The 17,214-nt window shown below is 41.7% G+C and overlaps 1 protein-coding gene across 7 annotated transcripts in view; it reads right to left on the reverse strand.

Annotated features, from left to right (window-relative positions):
- Window positions 1-2,214: 2,214 nt before the first annotated feature.
- The window catches only part of LOC113007792 (phospholipid-transporting ATPase IH), a 33,099-nt gene continuing 18,099 nt past the window's right edge, over window positions 2,215-17,214 (reverse strand). For 2 of the 7 annotated variants that reach the window (XM_080291032.1, XM_026144730.2), the window contains exons 14-30: window positions 16,923-17,089; window positions 15,259-15,330; window positions 14,353-14,426; window positions 14,165-14,268; window positions 13,300-13,481; window positions 12,611-12,844; window positions 12,292-12,469; window positions 12,100-12,202; window positions 11,673-11,818; window positions 11,190-11,249; window positions 10,136-10,263; window positions 9,906-10,041; window positions 9,369-9,392; window positions 8,460-8,525; window positions 8,227-8,330; window positions 7,951-8,116; window positions 2,215-5,168 (exon numbers count right to left, since the gene is read on the reverse strand). In XM_080291032.1, coding sequence (XP_080147158.1) covers window positions 4,896-5,168; window positions 7,951-8,116; window positions 8,227-8,330; window positions 8,460-8,525; window positions 9,369-9,392; window positions 9,906-10,041; window positions 10,136-10,263; window positions 11,190-11,249; window positions 11,673-11,818; window positions 12,100-12,202; window positions 12,292-12,469; window positions 12,611-12,844; window positions 13,300-13,481; window positions 14,165-14,268; window positions 14,353-14,426; window positions 15,259-15,330; window positions 16,923-17,089 — 2,217 coding nt within the window. In that variant the 3' untranslated portion in view covers window positions 2,215-4,895. Of the gene's footprint in view, window positions 5,169-5,938; window positions 6,158-7,208; window positions 7,324-7,950; window positions 8,117-8,226; window positions 8,331-8,459; window positions 8,526-9,368; window positions 9,393-9,905; window positions 10,042-10,135; window positions 10,264-11,189; window positions 11,250-11,672; window positions 11,819-12,099; window positions 12,203-12,291; window positions 12,470-12,610; window positions 12,845-13,299; window positions 13,482-14,164; window positions 14,269-14,352; window positions 14,427-15,258; window positions 15,331-16,922; window positions 17,090-17,214 lie in introns of all 7 variants that reach the window. The other 5 variants (XM_080291036.1, XM_080291033.1, XM_080291034.1 and 2 more) reach the window with 4 other exon arrangements.

A 17,214-nucleotide genomic window follows, 5' to 3' on the forward strand; every position in this document is an offset into this window, starting at 1 on the left:
TTAATCTCGGAATTCTGAGTTAGAATTATAACTTTAATCTCAGAAATCTGAGTCAGAATGCTGACTTTAATCTCAGGATTCTGAGAAAAATGTCAGAATTCTTACTATAATCTCAGAATTCTGAGAAAAACGTGAGCATTCTGACTTTAATCTCAGAATTCTGACTCTGGATTCTGACTTCTTTTTTTTTTTTTTTTTTAGAATTCTGAGTTGGAATTCTGGCCTTAATATCAGAATCCTGAGTGAGAATTCTAACTTTAATCTCAGAATTCTGAGTCAGAAGTCTGAGTGTAATTTCAGAATTCTGAGTGAGAAATCTAACTCAGGATTCTGAGAAAAATGTCAGAATTCTTACTATAATCTCAGAACTCTGAGAAAAACGTGAGAATTCTGACTTTAGTCTCAGAATTCTGACTCTGGATTCTGACTTGTTTTTTTTTTTTTTTAGAATTCTGAGTCGGAATTCTGACCTTAATCTCAGAATTCTGAGTCAGAAGTCTGAGTGAGAAATCTAACTTTAATCTCAGAATTCTGAGTGAGAATTCTGACTTTTTTCTCAGAAATCTGACTATAATCTCAGAATTCTAATTTTAATCTCAGAATTCTGAGTCAGAATTCTGACTTTTTTTTTCTTCAGAATTATAACTTTAATCTGAGAATACTGAGTCTGAATTCTAACTTTAATCTTGGAATTTTGAGTCAGAATTCTGACTTTTTTCTCAATTCTGGTTATAATCTCAGAATTCTAACTTTAATCTCGGAATTCTGAGTTAGAATTATAACTTTTTTCTCAATTCTGGCTATAATCTCAGAATTCTAACTTTAATCTCGGAATTCTGAGTTAGAATTATAACTTTAATCTCAGAATTCTGAGTCAGAATGCTGACTTTAATCCCAGAATCCTGAGAAAAAAGTCAGAATTCTGACTAAAATCTCAGAATTCTGTGAAAAAAGTCAGAATTCTGACATTTTTCTCAGGATTCCGACTTTATTCTCAGAATACTGGATTCTGAGATACGATAGGGCCACTGGGGGAAAAAAAAGAATTCTGAGATTAAATTCAGAATTCTTACTAGTTAGTTTGTTAGTTTGCTGAAGTGTGATGGACAGTGTGCTGGGTGGAGCTGGGTTACATAAAGGATAGCAGAGATAAAAATGAATTTAGCTGAGTGGCATTCACTGAAATTAACCTTCATAGCTACTTTATACCATCTAGTATAAACAAAATATTGTCAGTGTATAAGATGGAAATCAGCCAAGACCATTCATGAAACATCTGCTTACATCTAGTTGAATTCAGTCGTGCAAATCCACACAGAGCAGTAAACCTAATAGTAGCAGCAGTAGGCCAGATCGGCTGATCACAGCCTATACACTAAGAAACCCCACTGGAGCTCACAATAAAAATTTTCAGCTGTGATTCTCTACCCAATGCTGTGCTACTACGACCAATTTTAGGGTTCCCCCACCTGCCAAGTTTCACTTTAACACTCCCCTTTTTTCCATAACTGATTCAAGCAGTGTAGATTCATAAGGACTCATTAGACTGAAATAAAGTTTGCATTCCCATTTGTATTCCCACACTATGTTAATGTGATTTTAATTACATGAATATAACATAAGGTTCAACTAGCTTTCCACAGAAATAGCTGGTAGAAACATCTTCAAAAGAGCTACTTTGAGTACGTTTCAGAGCCCGTACTTTTTCACTTTTACTTGAGTAATGAAGTTGAATCAATACTTTAACTTTCATAAAATTTCTGTACTTTTGCTTCCTCTACAAAGCAGCTGCCATCCAAGCATTACATCAGCAAGTGCAACGCACTGAATGCAGTGGTGTAAAGCACACCACTACTGGACTCTAGAGGAGCGGAAACATGTCCTTTGGAGTGATGAATCACACTTCTCTGTCCGGCAATTCCCAGAACAGTGCTTGTGTGACTGCATTGTACCAAGTGTAAGTTGGGACAACTCCTCCCCCCCAAAAGTTAGGTGGAGGGGGAATTATGCTACAGGGCTGTTTTTCAGGAGTCGGGCTCGGCTCTTGCAGAAAGCCTTCCCAGATGAGTTGACGCTGTTGTAGCTACAAAGGCTGGGCCGACATGTTCAATCCTATCGATCAAGAATGAAATGTTACTCAGTTGCATCTACGTGTGATGGCAGATGAGCAAATACTTTTGGCGATATAGTTTATAACACAAACCATGGCAGGACAAGTGTTTTCACTCTTTATTACAAGCAGAATGACAATACAGTGCTTTGCCCTCATTTGCTACAGACAGGCTGGCAAAAAGTCAACAGGTGAACTTTTAAAATCTTTTATCCAAAACGGAAAAAAAGTAATTTCTCAAAACCTGTTTAGTAATACAAACAGTGCCGTACTAAAAAGGTATGATATGAAGTGTGCTGCTCAGAGCACAGAAGTCGACATATCAGACCTTTGCCAAGCTCAGGAGTGACAAGATGAGCACCTGCTGTTGTGCTGATGGACTTAGAAAAAAGCAGTTTGACATTCTGATCAGCAGTAGAAGGCTGGTGTGATAAATCCATTGCGACAGAGCTGACACATACAGACAGTTCATTCCTAGTCAAGTTATTTGGTCACTTCTTTTTTTCCCCTCCCCTTCTCACCCAATACAATCTTGTTAGAAAAATAACTTGTGAGGAAGAGTGAACCATAAACCCCAGCTGACAAGACAAGACCTGGTTTTGAATGGTCAAACAGATCTGTTGTAAAACAAAGTGCACTGTGTATAACTATTGGTAAATCTAATGAATCTTAGTTTTTTCCTCTCGTTTTGGTTACAAACTCGACCACATACTCTAGCATAGAGTTAAAATATAGTCTTCTCTCTGAGATACAAAAGTAGCAAAAAAAAATATACACAATGGACAACACAAAAATTGACTAAGTGGTGAAAATTTGAAATGTGGAGGAATTTGCTACTAAACATGTCTGAATTACAACAAATGCTTCCCCGTCATATCACAAAAGTTACATTATTATTGTAGAATATGACATTTAGACTATGTCTCGATACGGTATGGCAACGGCACAGTGAGGTGGGACACTGTGTTACAAGCACCAAGTACGTTCCTTTTATCGCTGAGGTCGGGATGTTGAGCCCCTCCACACCTGTGGAGGCTTGTGGAGTGAAAACTGAAAGGAAGAGTCCAGATTAATGATTTTATACATATTGGCAAATGGTGATGTGTATGAAACTGTATAAATGTATAAAAAAAAAAAAAAGAAGAAGAAAATCTCACATTCATGACTTCCAGAGTCAGTAACTTGCTATGTAACCCAACAAAATTCAGATTTTTAGAAATGCAGAAAAAGAGGTTCACCGAAAATGAGCTACAATCTTCAGCTGGAGGACGTGATGGACAAATCACTTCAACATTCTCATTGATTTGATTGTGACATCGCCGATTCAAGTCTCCCACCTTCTTACAAGAAATGAAATCTATCCAACACCCCTTCTCACCACAATATAGATCAATATTGTTTTTTTAAATTTACATCCACACATCAATAGTGACTGACATCAATAATTTTCGAACAGTACAAAAAAAAAAAAAAAAGCCTCATGGAATTATGTGACACAGAGACAGCCCCTTATAACGTGACAACATTAGCATTCTTACGTTAACTTTTGCATAACACGGAGCACAGCAGCAAACACACGAGCACAATGCAACAGGGAGGAGTAGCAAGTCATTTAGGACATCCACAAACAAACACGCAAACAAGTCCCAGGCTGCTGCTGTTACCCTGCACAACCACGTGGTGGCAGGAGAGGGTGCAGTTTTGCTAACTGTTCAGGGAAAAGGAAAAAAAAAATCACAAGTGCCATGAAAGGTTTGGTGATGAATGATGTCTGGGACAAAGAGGGATGTGGAACAACTGAGAGAAGAATAAATCAGCATGCAGAGAGAGATCTGACATGCTACGCTGACAGATAAGGGAAACAAAGCTCGACACAATTGTGAGGGTAAAAGAAAGTAGGAGGAATAATAGACTCATTGTACTGTATATATTTATATCTATGCTCTTTGAACCTCCTTGTACTCTCACAAATGTGTTTAAAGTGACCACATATAATCAGTTTAAAAGGGAAAAAAAGGGCATCTATGAATTAAGGCAGGGTGGCTAAAATACTGCACATCCCTCTTCAGATTTCCCCCGCCTCTCTCCTTCAGCTGATGGTTGTGTGTAAGGCTTTGTAAAAACATCACTTATGCTTCTTTTTTTCCAGTTTTTCTAAATCTAAACACCTTTCTCCTTTGGCTCCTAGCCTGCTGCTGTGTTGTTACCTGTAAGGCAAAGGTGTGTCACATACAAACATACAATAAACAGGCAAAATTCATGCGTACTCACGCTCATGCACACGCACGCACACCTAAAGGGCTGAGCTTGAAGGCTATCCCCCTTACTTGGCCAGACCACAAAATGTACATAAATGTTTCCGACAAACATTTACAAAGAAGCGAAAAAAGGGGACGCAAAAGTGGAGGACCAGGCAAGAGTGTCAGACTGAAAATGAGACGAGGAAATACAAAAACGTTCAACAGTTCAAACGGCACAGCTCCACAGTGCGAGAAGCATTTTCGCACATGGTTCTCCTTTTGCTCATAAACTTTTTCAAGTAAGAGTCTGAGCAGGGAATTTGCTGAATCAAACCAAAAAAAAAAAAGAAAAAAAAAATGAGACAAGTATGTGAATTAGGAGTAAGGGCAATACTATCTAAAGGGTTTTTCACTCAGGTGTAGCCCAAAAATGCACATGGTGAACTTAGCATGGAGTGTCCATGCTTCAGATGTGTTTGAACATGTCTGCGTTGTGTAATTCACGGATCTCTGAGATGCAGAAGCTTCAGAGTCTGCATCTGTGTTCACACTGAGGTTTCCGGCCCAGGAGCGTAGTAGGCGAACCCTGCCCCAGAGAGACGGAGCATGTAAGGGCTGAGAGGACACAATTCTGTCCCTCGGCTCTCTGCCAAATGGGCCAGGAGTTTCTGGGGTAGAGGGTCAGACCTGCAGAGCGACAGTGACTCTGCGGTGCCAAGGTGGAGGTGAGAGGAGTCCGCGCTCGTGCCTTTGCAGGATCGACAGAAGGACAGTGGAGTCACGGCCGCCACGCTACCCGGCAACAGCTTCTGATGATCCTGCACAAAAACAGAGAATCCACCGTCATAAGACATTTCAAGCGATAGAAGAGGAAACTGGAGGAAAAGAAACATGCAGGTGAAATTATAGAATTTGCGAGAAAATCTGACACATGCACACGAAAGGCAGAATTATTTTCAGAAGGTTTAACATAGTTATTTGGTGGTCTGCATATTTATTTATTTATTTTTTAAATGTGAAAAGTAACCTTGACTCTACTTTAAATGCTGAAAAGAACATACTCAATAACAATAAACCTTCTGAAAACAACCCATCATGATTAGCAATCATGTTCGATTAAGCATGCTTGTGTAATGAAGACAAAACTCACTTGCAATTCTATGTTTCAGCACCAGATGGCGCCAGTGTACACTTATTACAGACACTGATGCACAACCTGGTTTGCCAAATTGCCAGAGACAAACTAAATGTCACCCCTGAGTTTAATTTGTAAACACGAGTGCTGGAAGTAACCTACTTGGGGCCTTTCCTAATAAAATATAGCCTTAGTTACAGACTGCACTTATCAAATCTGTATTAAACCTGTAGCCTCTCTGGGTGAAACTAGCGCTGCTGACTTAATTGGGGATTGTGATTCCTGAAAGTAGCTTTGGCAGAAGGAAATTCTTCATGAAGCAGCACTGCACCCCCGTCACTCTGAGCCACAGCACAATTGCATGCCGCATGCAGTGCAAAGCAGCAGGAAGCATCATGGCATCAGCATTAAGAGCCCAACACCCCACTATCCACGCCCTTTGTGTGCCGTTACCATGGTGACCCTAGCCCCCTTGTTGTGGGTACTCTAGGGTTTGCTGAGTAGGGTGCTGTGACTATGTGGTACCAAGGAGTCAGAGCTTCTAGCAGCTTTTTTTCCACTGTCTCCTTCACAGGTCCTCTCAGGGTGGAGTGGGTCCCTTTCACGGCCTCCACCTCCACCAGCAGAGCCAGGAGCTACGCTGTCCTCCAGAACCTGCACAGAACTTACCCTCTGTGGATGATGTTAAAGGACAGGGGTTGATGAAGGAATCTGCTCAACCTTTCGTCTTTTGTCTAGTAATGCTTCAATACTTTAAGCTGATTTAAAAGAAATATGGATATTTAATTTTGGGGTGAACGGTCCCTTTAACAGCTGTCCAATTCCCAGACGTGGTCTGGGAATTGCAAATATTTTCCATAAATCAGATTTGTGCTATCATGTAAGGCTGCTATGGTTTGGTGATGTTTGAAAAACTCCAGGACTATTTGTCATTAAATATACAGCTACTCTTGGCTGCTCCCTTATTCACAAGGGGTGAACCACAGTGGATGGCTTTGCATATTTGATATGCAGATTTTTACACTGCATGCCCTTCCAGACCCCCCCAAACGGATTTGTGGATTTGTGTCTCCTCCTGGGATTGACCTGGGGATTTTTAGCTTGTTAGGCAAATGTATAAACTGCTACACTATTTGTCATTAAATTCAATTTTAGAATTGTTGGCCAAGGCAACAAACATCTAAAAATGGATCAAAAACAATTAAAAAAACCCCAAGAATACTTGCTTAAAGTGACATGAAAGTTACTCATACTGGAGCAGCTAGAACCAAAGGTCGTTTTGAATTTTTAAACCGAACAGCTAATAATTGATTCACTTTTTGACTAATAAACCAGCTACAAATAAATAAGGAAAGCTAAACTGGTATTTTCTAGAGGAAACAGTGTGCAAATTTCTGTAAAATTCAACTGTTTCAGGTAAAACCTAATATGACAAAAGTCCTACCAACAACGACACATCATCATTTTAACAACATATAGATGAGACTGGCTGGAACGGTGACAACAAAATACATGTCAAACATACCAAGGGAAACTAAACGCAATGAAATATGTAATGAAAATGGCAGCAAAAGGATACTACAAATGCAACCTTACAAACCGGGTGCTGTGTCGTCATTAGCAGCTAGTAGTTAGTTTCACATTAGTAGAGATGGTGCTTTGTGGTTTATACAGGGGCATGCCACCATGCAAACAGAGATGAGGGCTTAAAAGAGAGGGTCACCTCCTCTTCCCGCTCCTCTATCGTCTCTCTGGCCCAATCAGAAACTCATTCTGCTGGAGGACTGTGAAAGCATGAAGATGGTGGACGGTTCCACAGTAAGGCACGGGCGGGTGGACTGTAGTTACCATGAAAGAGCGCGTGAGTGAGTGGGGGGACAAAACAAAGGAGGGCGAGAGAGGAGACATTAATGAGGAGGGAGGAAGAAAAAAAAGAATAAAGAGGAGGATGGAAGTAGTGAAGATAAGGCATAACAAGGCAAAAAGAAAGGAAAGGAGAGAAAGGCTCAATGAGAGGTGGTGTGGATTTTGATTACGGTGATCCATTAGGGTGCAGTGAGAAAGAAGAGAAGAGGAGGGGGAAAAAAGCACAAGAGGAAGAAATCTGTCAGACCTTTCACTCGCTTTTCCACTCACGGTGAAGCTTGTTTCACGGCAACGTAAGGCTAAGCCACAGGGAACGGGAAGTCAGTAAATCCAGCTGATATTCAAATAAACTAAGGATCTGAATGGCCTCCTTTCATAATACAGTCAACAGATTTATGGCACACCACTAGGGTACTGAGATGTGTAGTATGAGCTCAGATTTTGAGTAGTGAAAAGGGGGAAAGCGTTAATTAGTCACTGGTTAGCATTTAGTGAACACTATCAGAAATCACTACAGTGAAAAAATATCTACAGCCTAATTTCAGACACGAGACAATTCAAACCTCCAGCTTCATGTGGAGGTGGTGCCAACATTGTACCTGTGCGCGTTCAGTGGCTGTGGGACACATGGCCCTGCAGAGGACCTTCTTGATGACATCTGGCAGCAAGCTGACTGTAATGAGGAGGATGATGCTGAGCCAGGCCGGACCGCTGGACAGCATCTGCATGAACACGTAGTACATCCTCTGGTAGTTCAGGAAGGGCCTGAGCAGCGAAATAAAAGGCAGAAAGAAAAAAAAAAATCAATGACTTTCCTGAAATACACTGATCAGCATAAACTTTACTGATTCAAGTAAAATCATAGCACATCTTACCAAATGATCCCACCCCAGAGAAGAGAGAAGATAACATAGAAAAGTAGCGACCCCCAGATGACAAAGTGATTAATCCAGGTCCAGTGGTGCGTGTCCAAGGCAAGCTGAAACAAACAGAACATAGACATAGTGAAAAGGAGCTAGCTGGGTACAAACTAAGATATCATTTATGTAAAGGTAGTTGATATTAGCTTTACTTAAATATTTTCCCCTCAGTGGATTTCCAAACACACCTTTAGTGTTACAGTGAACACCAGAACAGTAAAGATGAGAGTCCCAAACGTCCAGTTCCCAAACATCTGCAGGGATAAGAGAGGAAGAAGAGAGTTAGAGGCAACATCAATCGCACAAGCTGTTCTCCCTGCATCCACGGATTACTTAACACCCTACGATACCCGCCCGCCCCTCCAGCAAGTAAACCGAGGAGGGAACAGACACTCTTACATCATATCTGCTGTGATAAAAGGTGAGAGAAAGGGATATTGTGGGCACTGAACTGGAGGCTTTTTCACTTCATATCTCAGTGTGCAAATATTTCTACCTGATGAAATCCTAGAAAGGTTTAAGGAGACATCGGGGGTGAACAGATGGGATGAGAAGATGAAAGAGGGAGGATCGTGACAGGATAGGAAGATCAAGGCAAAGAAACCAGCTGTCTGTTGATACCAGTGTCCATTACTTCTTTCCTTTATAAACTGCAGAAATAGTACGGTCCCCCCCCCCCCTTTATAAACCTCCCACATCAGTGAAATTACATGGACGTACAAATACACACAAATGCACAAACAAGGTCGACAGAAAACAAACAAAACAAACAGATGTTGGATCTCGAGCCACAGCGATACTAGTATTCATTTGTTTACTACCAGAAGGAAACACAAGGATAATGTGAGGAAGCATCTAAGATTTCTACCATGTCAGTTAAGATCAGGATACTGTGCAAGGATTCAGGGCTTTACATAGATTAGGGGAATAATGGAGCGCTAGAAAACTACACATTCAAACGGAAGTGCATGGATGGCGGTGACGTGAGAAAGGATGGAGCGGTATGAGACGGTCAAACTGAAGGCGTAAACAATACGACAGGAACGAAAAAGGGTATGAGAGACAGAGAGAGCTGACAGGGAGGGAGACAGGCTTACCATCTGTGTGTTGGTGGTCATAAGCTGAAGGAGGAGAGGGAGAAGAAGAAGAAGAAGAAGAAGAAAGAGGAGCAAAATAAAGAGAGAGGAAGCAGGGAGAAGGAGGGGGAGGGGAGAAAAGAGAAAAGAATCAGGACAAAGGGCAAAATGAATTTCAGGATGTCTCAACTTAAAAAACAGGACCGATCAAAAACAGTTGACATGATACAAATTAACAATACAGAGAAAGATGCTATTGTCAATATGAATGGAGATCCAATGTAGCTGACCTATGGGGACCCAGGACAGACACGTTACTACTACAGATCCACAATGCCAGGACCGCAAAGTCAAACCGCTACACCTAAGCTCCTCTTTAACGAGACCCCATCGAGTGAGCGTTTATAATGAGAGCACTTACTTTACATCCATTTATTCCCTCTAATCCCCTAAAAGATGCCTCAAACACCACAAACACCCCTTAAGTCTTCAGTTTCCGCTCTGTTCGCGTACTGGCCGTTATCACCGCCTTTTGCCGACAGGGAGACAGAGGCTTACCTGGCCGTTGCTGGTGAAGGTGGTGTTGTCAAACAGGAAGTAGGCACCGAAGAAGAAGACAACAGCATCAAACACACCCAGGCATGTCCAGTAGAGAAAGACAGGCCAGCGGAGGAGGGAGTTCTTCGCAATGTCCCTGAGAAAAACACAGAGTGACAACGTACATTAGGAACAACAGCTATTACATGCACAAAGAGAATATTTGGGGATCGGATTTCTTCTGAGCTCACCTGTACAAGGAGGGCTCTCTCTTCAATGTGTCCATGCTGACGTGCTGCTCAACCAGGCTGTACAGCAGAATGGGGAGGGAGGTGAAGCTGATGTTGTAAAGCGTCAAATACGCCGTGTCGTACAGAGGCTGCAGAGGAAACAGACGGCATCAGTGATCTGAAACCATTTACATACTGACATATTTGACTTATTAGAGCTAGGAACGTTACTGTGGTTCTCTTAACGGTGTCCGTTGAAACACTTTAGGTGCACAAACAACTTTTACACCAACAAAACAAGCACAATGGCTAATGTGTGATGGCTTTTGATGAAGCGACATGAAACAACCCCTTCCCTCCTCACTCTGATGCTCAGTTTGAGTTCTTACAAGTCATCTTGAATACGCCTACATGCCTCAACGAACTGGGCTGCTGCCATGTTAACTGCATTAACAAGCTGTTAAACATGTGTACCTAATGAACTGGCCTGTGAGTGTATGTCTAATTTATTCTATCGGTTTTAAATTGGTCTCAACTGCTATATGCTTCGCTAAGTTTGCCAGACGATTAGTGACTTCATCTGCCATATAAATACTGTTGTGCATGTAATGTTGTTTTCTGTTACTATGGTTGATAGATCCCCAGAGCTGGAGAGAACACAGCACTGAGAGAAAATGTGGCGTCTATGGGTGCTTTTCATTATAATAACTTGTGAACTATCACTTCCTCTCCCCTCCATCTATAAATTATTCCTTGTCCAGCATTGCTGAAGTTCTTATAATCACTTAAATTCACTTCAAGACACCTCAAGAGAACCTTTTGGATAAGGATTAGGTCATGTCTCCTCTCTTGCCCCTCTCTCCTACATCAGTGGGAGGAGTTAAGAATCAAAGAAGAGATACAAGTGAGGGAAGAAGGATGACATGCCAGCACACGGCTTGAGCAAAACCTCTCTCATCATCAGTGATAGATACAGAAATAGTTACTATTTGAAGCTCCTGTGAGAATATGTGACCAATGCAAATATGACTGCGTGCTTCTCAATGATAACTCTGACACCGTATAAAGTACTTACCTGCTGGGAGAATCCACAGAAGAATTGATAGAGGAACTGAGGGAAGATGAAGCATACATTCTGGAGAAAGATTTAGGGGGGGGGGGAGAAGAAAAAAAACAACACAACAAGCAAAGAAAGTGATAAGCTTGTGACAAGTACGAATGAAAAAAATTAAAGACTCTAAAAATGCTACTATCTACACATTTCTGTTTATGCAGAAATTGTGTGCTATAAGCTCACTGAGTGGGCCGTAAGCAGCTGGCCTGCCAAAAAGGGAAAAAAAATGAATCAGTTGGCAGGGCACTGTTTGCTGTGGAAGCCGCCCACACTGATCATCATGGGCATGAATCCGGGAATAGGTTGCACCACGGATTCATGAATCCAGTAATCTGTCAGAGTAGCTGCAAAATCTGGTTCATTGTGGCTGTGTTTCACTGGGAATTACGATAAAGTGATTAAAACGTATGAGCCACTTGAGCGCATGAGGCGCCCGTCTAGTACCTTGTAGAAGAAGTACTGAACGAGCTCAGCAATTCGGATGTAGTAGTAATGGCCATGGACCAGAAGCATCTTCTTCAGGTGTTTGAACTTCGGGATGGCGTAGTCACTATTTCTTGCTGCTTGTCTACCTTCTTTACCCATGATGCCTAAAGAAATGAAAAGAGGGTTAAATGCAGCCTGATCACGAGTCTAATCGCATGTTTATTGCTGCAGTTACTGCCTTTAGCATTTTACTTGCAAATATCCTGCAATTACTACAATTATGCCACATGTGATCACCTAAATTGATAGATTATTGTCAAAAACAAAGTTTTACTTTAGGTTAACCTAAAGCTCTGCTATCAAATATCATGATCAGCATTGGGTTAAATATTAAATGGATGATTTAGCAAATTAGCTGATAATTATGGTGCTTAAATGCACTCACCAATTCCCACATGTGCTTCCAAGATCATGCTGACATCGTTGGCTCCATCGCCAATAGCGAGGGTTATGGGGTGCTCCTTGGAGGCTTTAATCAGCTTCACAATCTGCGAAAAGCCCATCCCATTCCAATCAGTACCACTGTGAATGTGCCACTTTGGAGGTGGCATATTTACTTCACGCATACTTCCTTTACCTGTGCTTTTTGCAGAGGTGCCATGCGACAGCAGAGTACGGCGCTACAGTTACGACAGATCTCTAGAAAGATCTCTCTGTAGTTGCCGTGGCCTGCACCCTCCTGGTTGGGCTTCAATACTGCAGAAAGAGTGGCCCCGTCGATAATGAGGCCAAAGTCGAGGCAGTCTACGGACAAGCTGAGAAAAAAAAAACAAAACAATGCGTCACAGACTAATCAACAGGGAAATCCATGTACACATCAGAAGGACTAAAAGATCTACTGATTTGACCAAGAGGCAGTTGCACACATAACGCAGATTGCCCACATGAGCATATACCCAGAGATGGAGCGCTGTCTGAGAACAGTCCTGTTGAGTTCAAACAACACATCGTGAAGGCTCTGCTCTTCCGTGCGTTTCTTGGTGAGCTCCAGGATTTGGGTGGTGCGACGGAACAGCTTGCTGGCGTAGCAAGTAGCCGCCGCCGTCTCCATCTTGTCCCCGGTCAGGACCCAAACTTTCATCCCAGCCTTGTGCAGTGACTCAATAGTGTCTGCTGCTTTCTCCTGGAGCCTGCGCATCGATAAGTCAATAAGTGATGCAGCCTCCACTCAGCTATGCAGAACTAAAGCATTCATCAAAGCTTCAATCAATCCATTACAGACTGGTGATAACTTATCAATGCATGGCCACCCCTGTCCCTGCCCATCAGCAGCTTATCTGTTAGGAAATTAAACTGTCGTGCTTGCGATCAATAAAGTTGGGGTCAATGCTGTGGTCTGCTATTTCCGAGCGTAAAAACATCTTGCATATTTATTCTCTCAGTGGAAAAGAAACAGCAGTATTAATAGTAAGTCACCTATCAGAGCTCTGACACAATATTCGTCTTGCACTCATGAGTCATGAGAACGCTCTGAAGACAATCCTTTAAGGGCGGCTTAATGATTCATTAATCTTCCCTTCTGTCCTTCTGCCCCCCCGCTGCTGCACTGTTTTTAAATCTCTCCGTTCCCCTCTTTCTGACCAACCTGTCCTCCACTGCTGTGGCACCCAGAAGAACAAAGTCTCTCTCGATGATGTCATAGGCCTGAGCCAGCCTCTGCTCCCTGTCCTGCAGGGCCAGTTTGGCTTCCATCAGGTGATGACACGCCTCCTGGTATTCAGACTGTGAGAGCCTTCGATAGGCGACGCACAGAGTTCGCAGCCCTTCCTGGTGTTACAGCGAAGTGAGCGATGGAGAAAAATGAACAAATTCAAATGCTGATCGCAAGTGTTCCAATCTCATCCACATTAGAGCCATACGTGCTTTAGAATAAAATGTGTTTTCATTCACATCTAGCAGAGTTATAAGTGCACTAGCATTTATTTGTAGTTACATTTGTATCTGTCATTTCAAGGCAGGTGCAATCTTCACTTTTTAGCTGGGCTCCAAAAACCCCCCCTGAGGGAAATATATGGCTCTTTAACTGCTACACGCTCAACTATCCTGTCTAAGTAGTTGCTAACTTTGTCTTCTAATAATTTGAGTGCTGGATCGTTACCATTTAGAGATTTTTTTGTTGGCTGGAACAGTGGACTGCTTTAGCTAAAAGTAAGACTCATTAAGGTGCAAGGCGTCAAAGAAGGGCAGTAAAACAACAACAACAACAACAACAAAAAACACACACACAAAAAACTAGTATGCTAAAAGATGAAAAAATAAAAATGCGTACTCTTTTCATGTTTTTAAAGGAAATATTCATTTTCTTTAAACCTCTTGTTCAAATGTAACATTAAAATTTAAGTTTATAGCATGAAGCTATGAAAGATTTCTGAATGATATCTAAAACTGACCTGATGCAGTGTATCATCAATCCCCTTATATAACCAGTGCTGGTTAAACTGTCCACTTACCACTGCATTTTGTTCCACCCGGGCTTTAACTTGTTCCACCTTTCCCGAGACCACTCGTGGAAAAATGGATGAGTCAGCACCCTTACAGAACAGCAGGTAGTCTCCTGGGAGCACGCAAAACAAATATCCGTAAAGCCAACTGCAAGAACTGCATCCGATAAACAGCCCCGTGTTAGACGATATCTTACCTGAGCTCGACTTGACTATAACGCTCATTCGCCTCCTGACAGAGTCAAAGTTCAGCACATGGAGCAATTCAAACCTGATGGAGAGACGGCATTGGCAAAGACGCAGTTATTGTTTTGTTAATTTTCTTATTTGCAAAGATATTTGTTTGTGGCTTTTTTTTCCCCCCAGAGTGCTGCATATTATCTACAAATTGTCCAACACTCAACAGTTCTGATAAGTGCACACACTCATTTTTGCATTTTTTTCCTCCATTCAATTTAGTTTCCAATAATTTGTAAGATAAACAACTCACATTATCCCCTCTTACAGTTTCATTACATCCTTTAACTTCCTGATTAGCAAGCTGTAAAACAGACCACAATGCAGATTGATGGCCGAGGCTTAAATTAATTCTATTTTTGGCTCGAGTGGTCTTGGATCCCTTAAAAAGGGTAAAAGCACAAAATGCAAGAAAGCTGTAAAACCTTTTTCTTTCACATTGCCGCTAAAGTCTTCACCGCTGCCCACTGCACCACCCTCCCTTCCTGAGCTCCCCTGCTTCCTTAAAATAGCTCACTATTGACAGGCCACTGCAGAGAGTGATAGCGAGGGAAAGCGGTTACACAAACACATCCCACGGATCAAAACATTAAACACTTGCCACAAAACCACTCTCTAATGGAAACTCGTTCGGCTTCTGTTTTTTCTGATCAGCTGGAACGTTTTGATTCGATTGAGTAGTTCCGTAAAAAGCAACCCTCTGCCTGCTCTTTGGTGGTTGTAGTTTTTTTGTAACCTCGGGTGAACATGAGACACAAGCTGAGGGCTGTTGTATGACGGCTTATGTGTGACCACAACTCCATCAAGTGAATTAATCTCATTTTATCTCCTGTGGAGTAACCGCACCAGTCTCTTAGCACACCGACCTTTCAATCTCGTCATCTTTGTTGAGGATCTCCATGTAGTTGTCCTTCAGTCTTAGATATGTGTAACCGAGCCTAGCAACAAGAGTGAAAGGAAAAAGATGCATTAAAGCCCAACAAAAAGCAACCATGTACACCAATACTCGCTTATGCCCCACTTGGAAAGGCTAAAGGTGCTCTGACGCATTCTGCGTGACCTGAGCTCACACATACGCCGAAGACAGAGCACATCTGTGAAAGCTATATAAGACAGCAGCATTCCCTGATGGTGCATGGTTGACGTGTCCTACACTATACTATTAAAATAGCACACACAAAAAAAATGAAAAGGTTCTCTGTGTTGGCGTGGACTTGGTGCTTCTTGGGGTCCAGTTTGAGTAATTCAACAGTAATCAGACAGTAAAACACAGCACAAGTTAATCAAGGATAATACAAGTCTGAAAACTTCACAGCAGCCTGTCTGCATCATCCTCTGTGCCATCAAGGCTTTAAATTGTTCTTGACCGACCAACAATTTGCACTGCCAGATAGTACTTCAGGAAAAATTGAGCCAAGACCATTTTGTTGGAGGGGGTGACCCTGCACCCTCCCTCTGCCAACATAGTGGACTCACTGCAAGTGGTAAGGAGGATATGTCTTTGAAAACAAGCTGTTACTACAATCAACTGTACAGGAAGTTATCACAGTTATAATATTTTTCAGACAATTTTATTAAAATGTCCCAAAAGCTGCCACAAACATAATCTAGAGGAGCTCAGAGTCATAACTTAACAGAAGGGACAGCGAGCAGACTGTATCAGCACCTACGTGTCACACATTACTTTAAATTATAATACAAATTAAATCATCATGAAGGAGGCAATTCACCATGAAAACCTAAACTGTTTATTTGGGCTCTAACAGGGAGACAGCCTCAAGTGGTCATTTGTGGAACTGCAGTTTTTGGTACTTGCGGTACAAAGAAGGTCAAATATTTTAAAAAAAGAACATTGATCTCCTTTACTTTACTTCAGTGAAACACAGTAATGAAAGAAAAGATGACTAAAAAGGTGTGAAGGAGAATTTCCAAAGACTGATTATACTTACATTAGACTAGTAACTGTCTGCCATACTGAAACTACAAAATCCAGAGGATGGATTCCAAAATGCACCAATGTGTTCTCACCATGTCGTTTCATACAGGCCAGATTAAATAAAAATAAAATACTGGTGCAACATATTCATTAAAAGGTTGAGATTTTAAATAATACAAACAGCCTATAAAATAAAACAAACTGTAATATCTTATTTTATCCTGTGTATCCTCTGCTACAGGAGGTAACAAAGGAACCAAGGAAGCACTTTCCCTTAATATTTAGAGAATTGAACCAGCTCCTGTTATGGCTACCACACAGACACTTCCAGGTCAGGTTTCCCTTACTGAAGCCTTTCTAGATAAAACTGATGAATCAGCCAAACCCCTAATCCGTTGTGAAATAAACAGCAGATTCCTGTTTACTGACTGAGTCCGTGTTGGAAGAGCAGCCTGAAGGCAAAAGTAAAAGTTCTGGACGGTAATTGACCGAAATACATTTTCAACCAAAATATAAAATACGCACTAATAAAGTTTAATGTAACTTGAACCTATAAAGATTTTAGGGGACTTTGTGTGGTTTTAGCGCATTTACCTTTTCATTCCCTCGACCAAAGCTACCTCATCTGGTGAGGAAGAGATGTAGAAGGAGGTGGGCCTGCCCTGGTGGATGCCCCTCTTGATGCCATCCACCGTCTCCTCCTCCTTCACCTGCACCGTGTGGCACAGACACAGCGCCCGAAAAAACAAATCCTCGTATTCCTGCAGCGACAGACAAAAGGCACAGCTACATATCGTAATCATTTCTTATGGAGGCAACAGGCCGAGTTAGAAGGTGCATAATTACAACAAGAGTGAAGAACGAATACTCTTTTTGTTTTTTACAC

Source organism: Astatotilapia calliptera, chromosome 16 (genome assembly GCF_964374335.1).
Source record: "Astatotilapia calliptera chromosome 16, fAstCal68.1, whole genome shotgun sequence".
Classification (NCBI taxonomy): Eukaryota; Metazoa; Chordata; class Actinopteri; order Cichliformes; family Cichlidae; genus Astatotilapia; species Astatotilapia calliptera.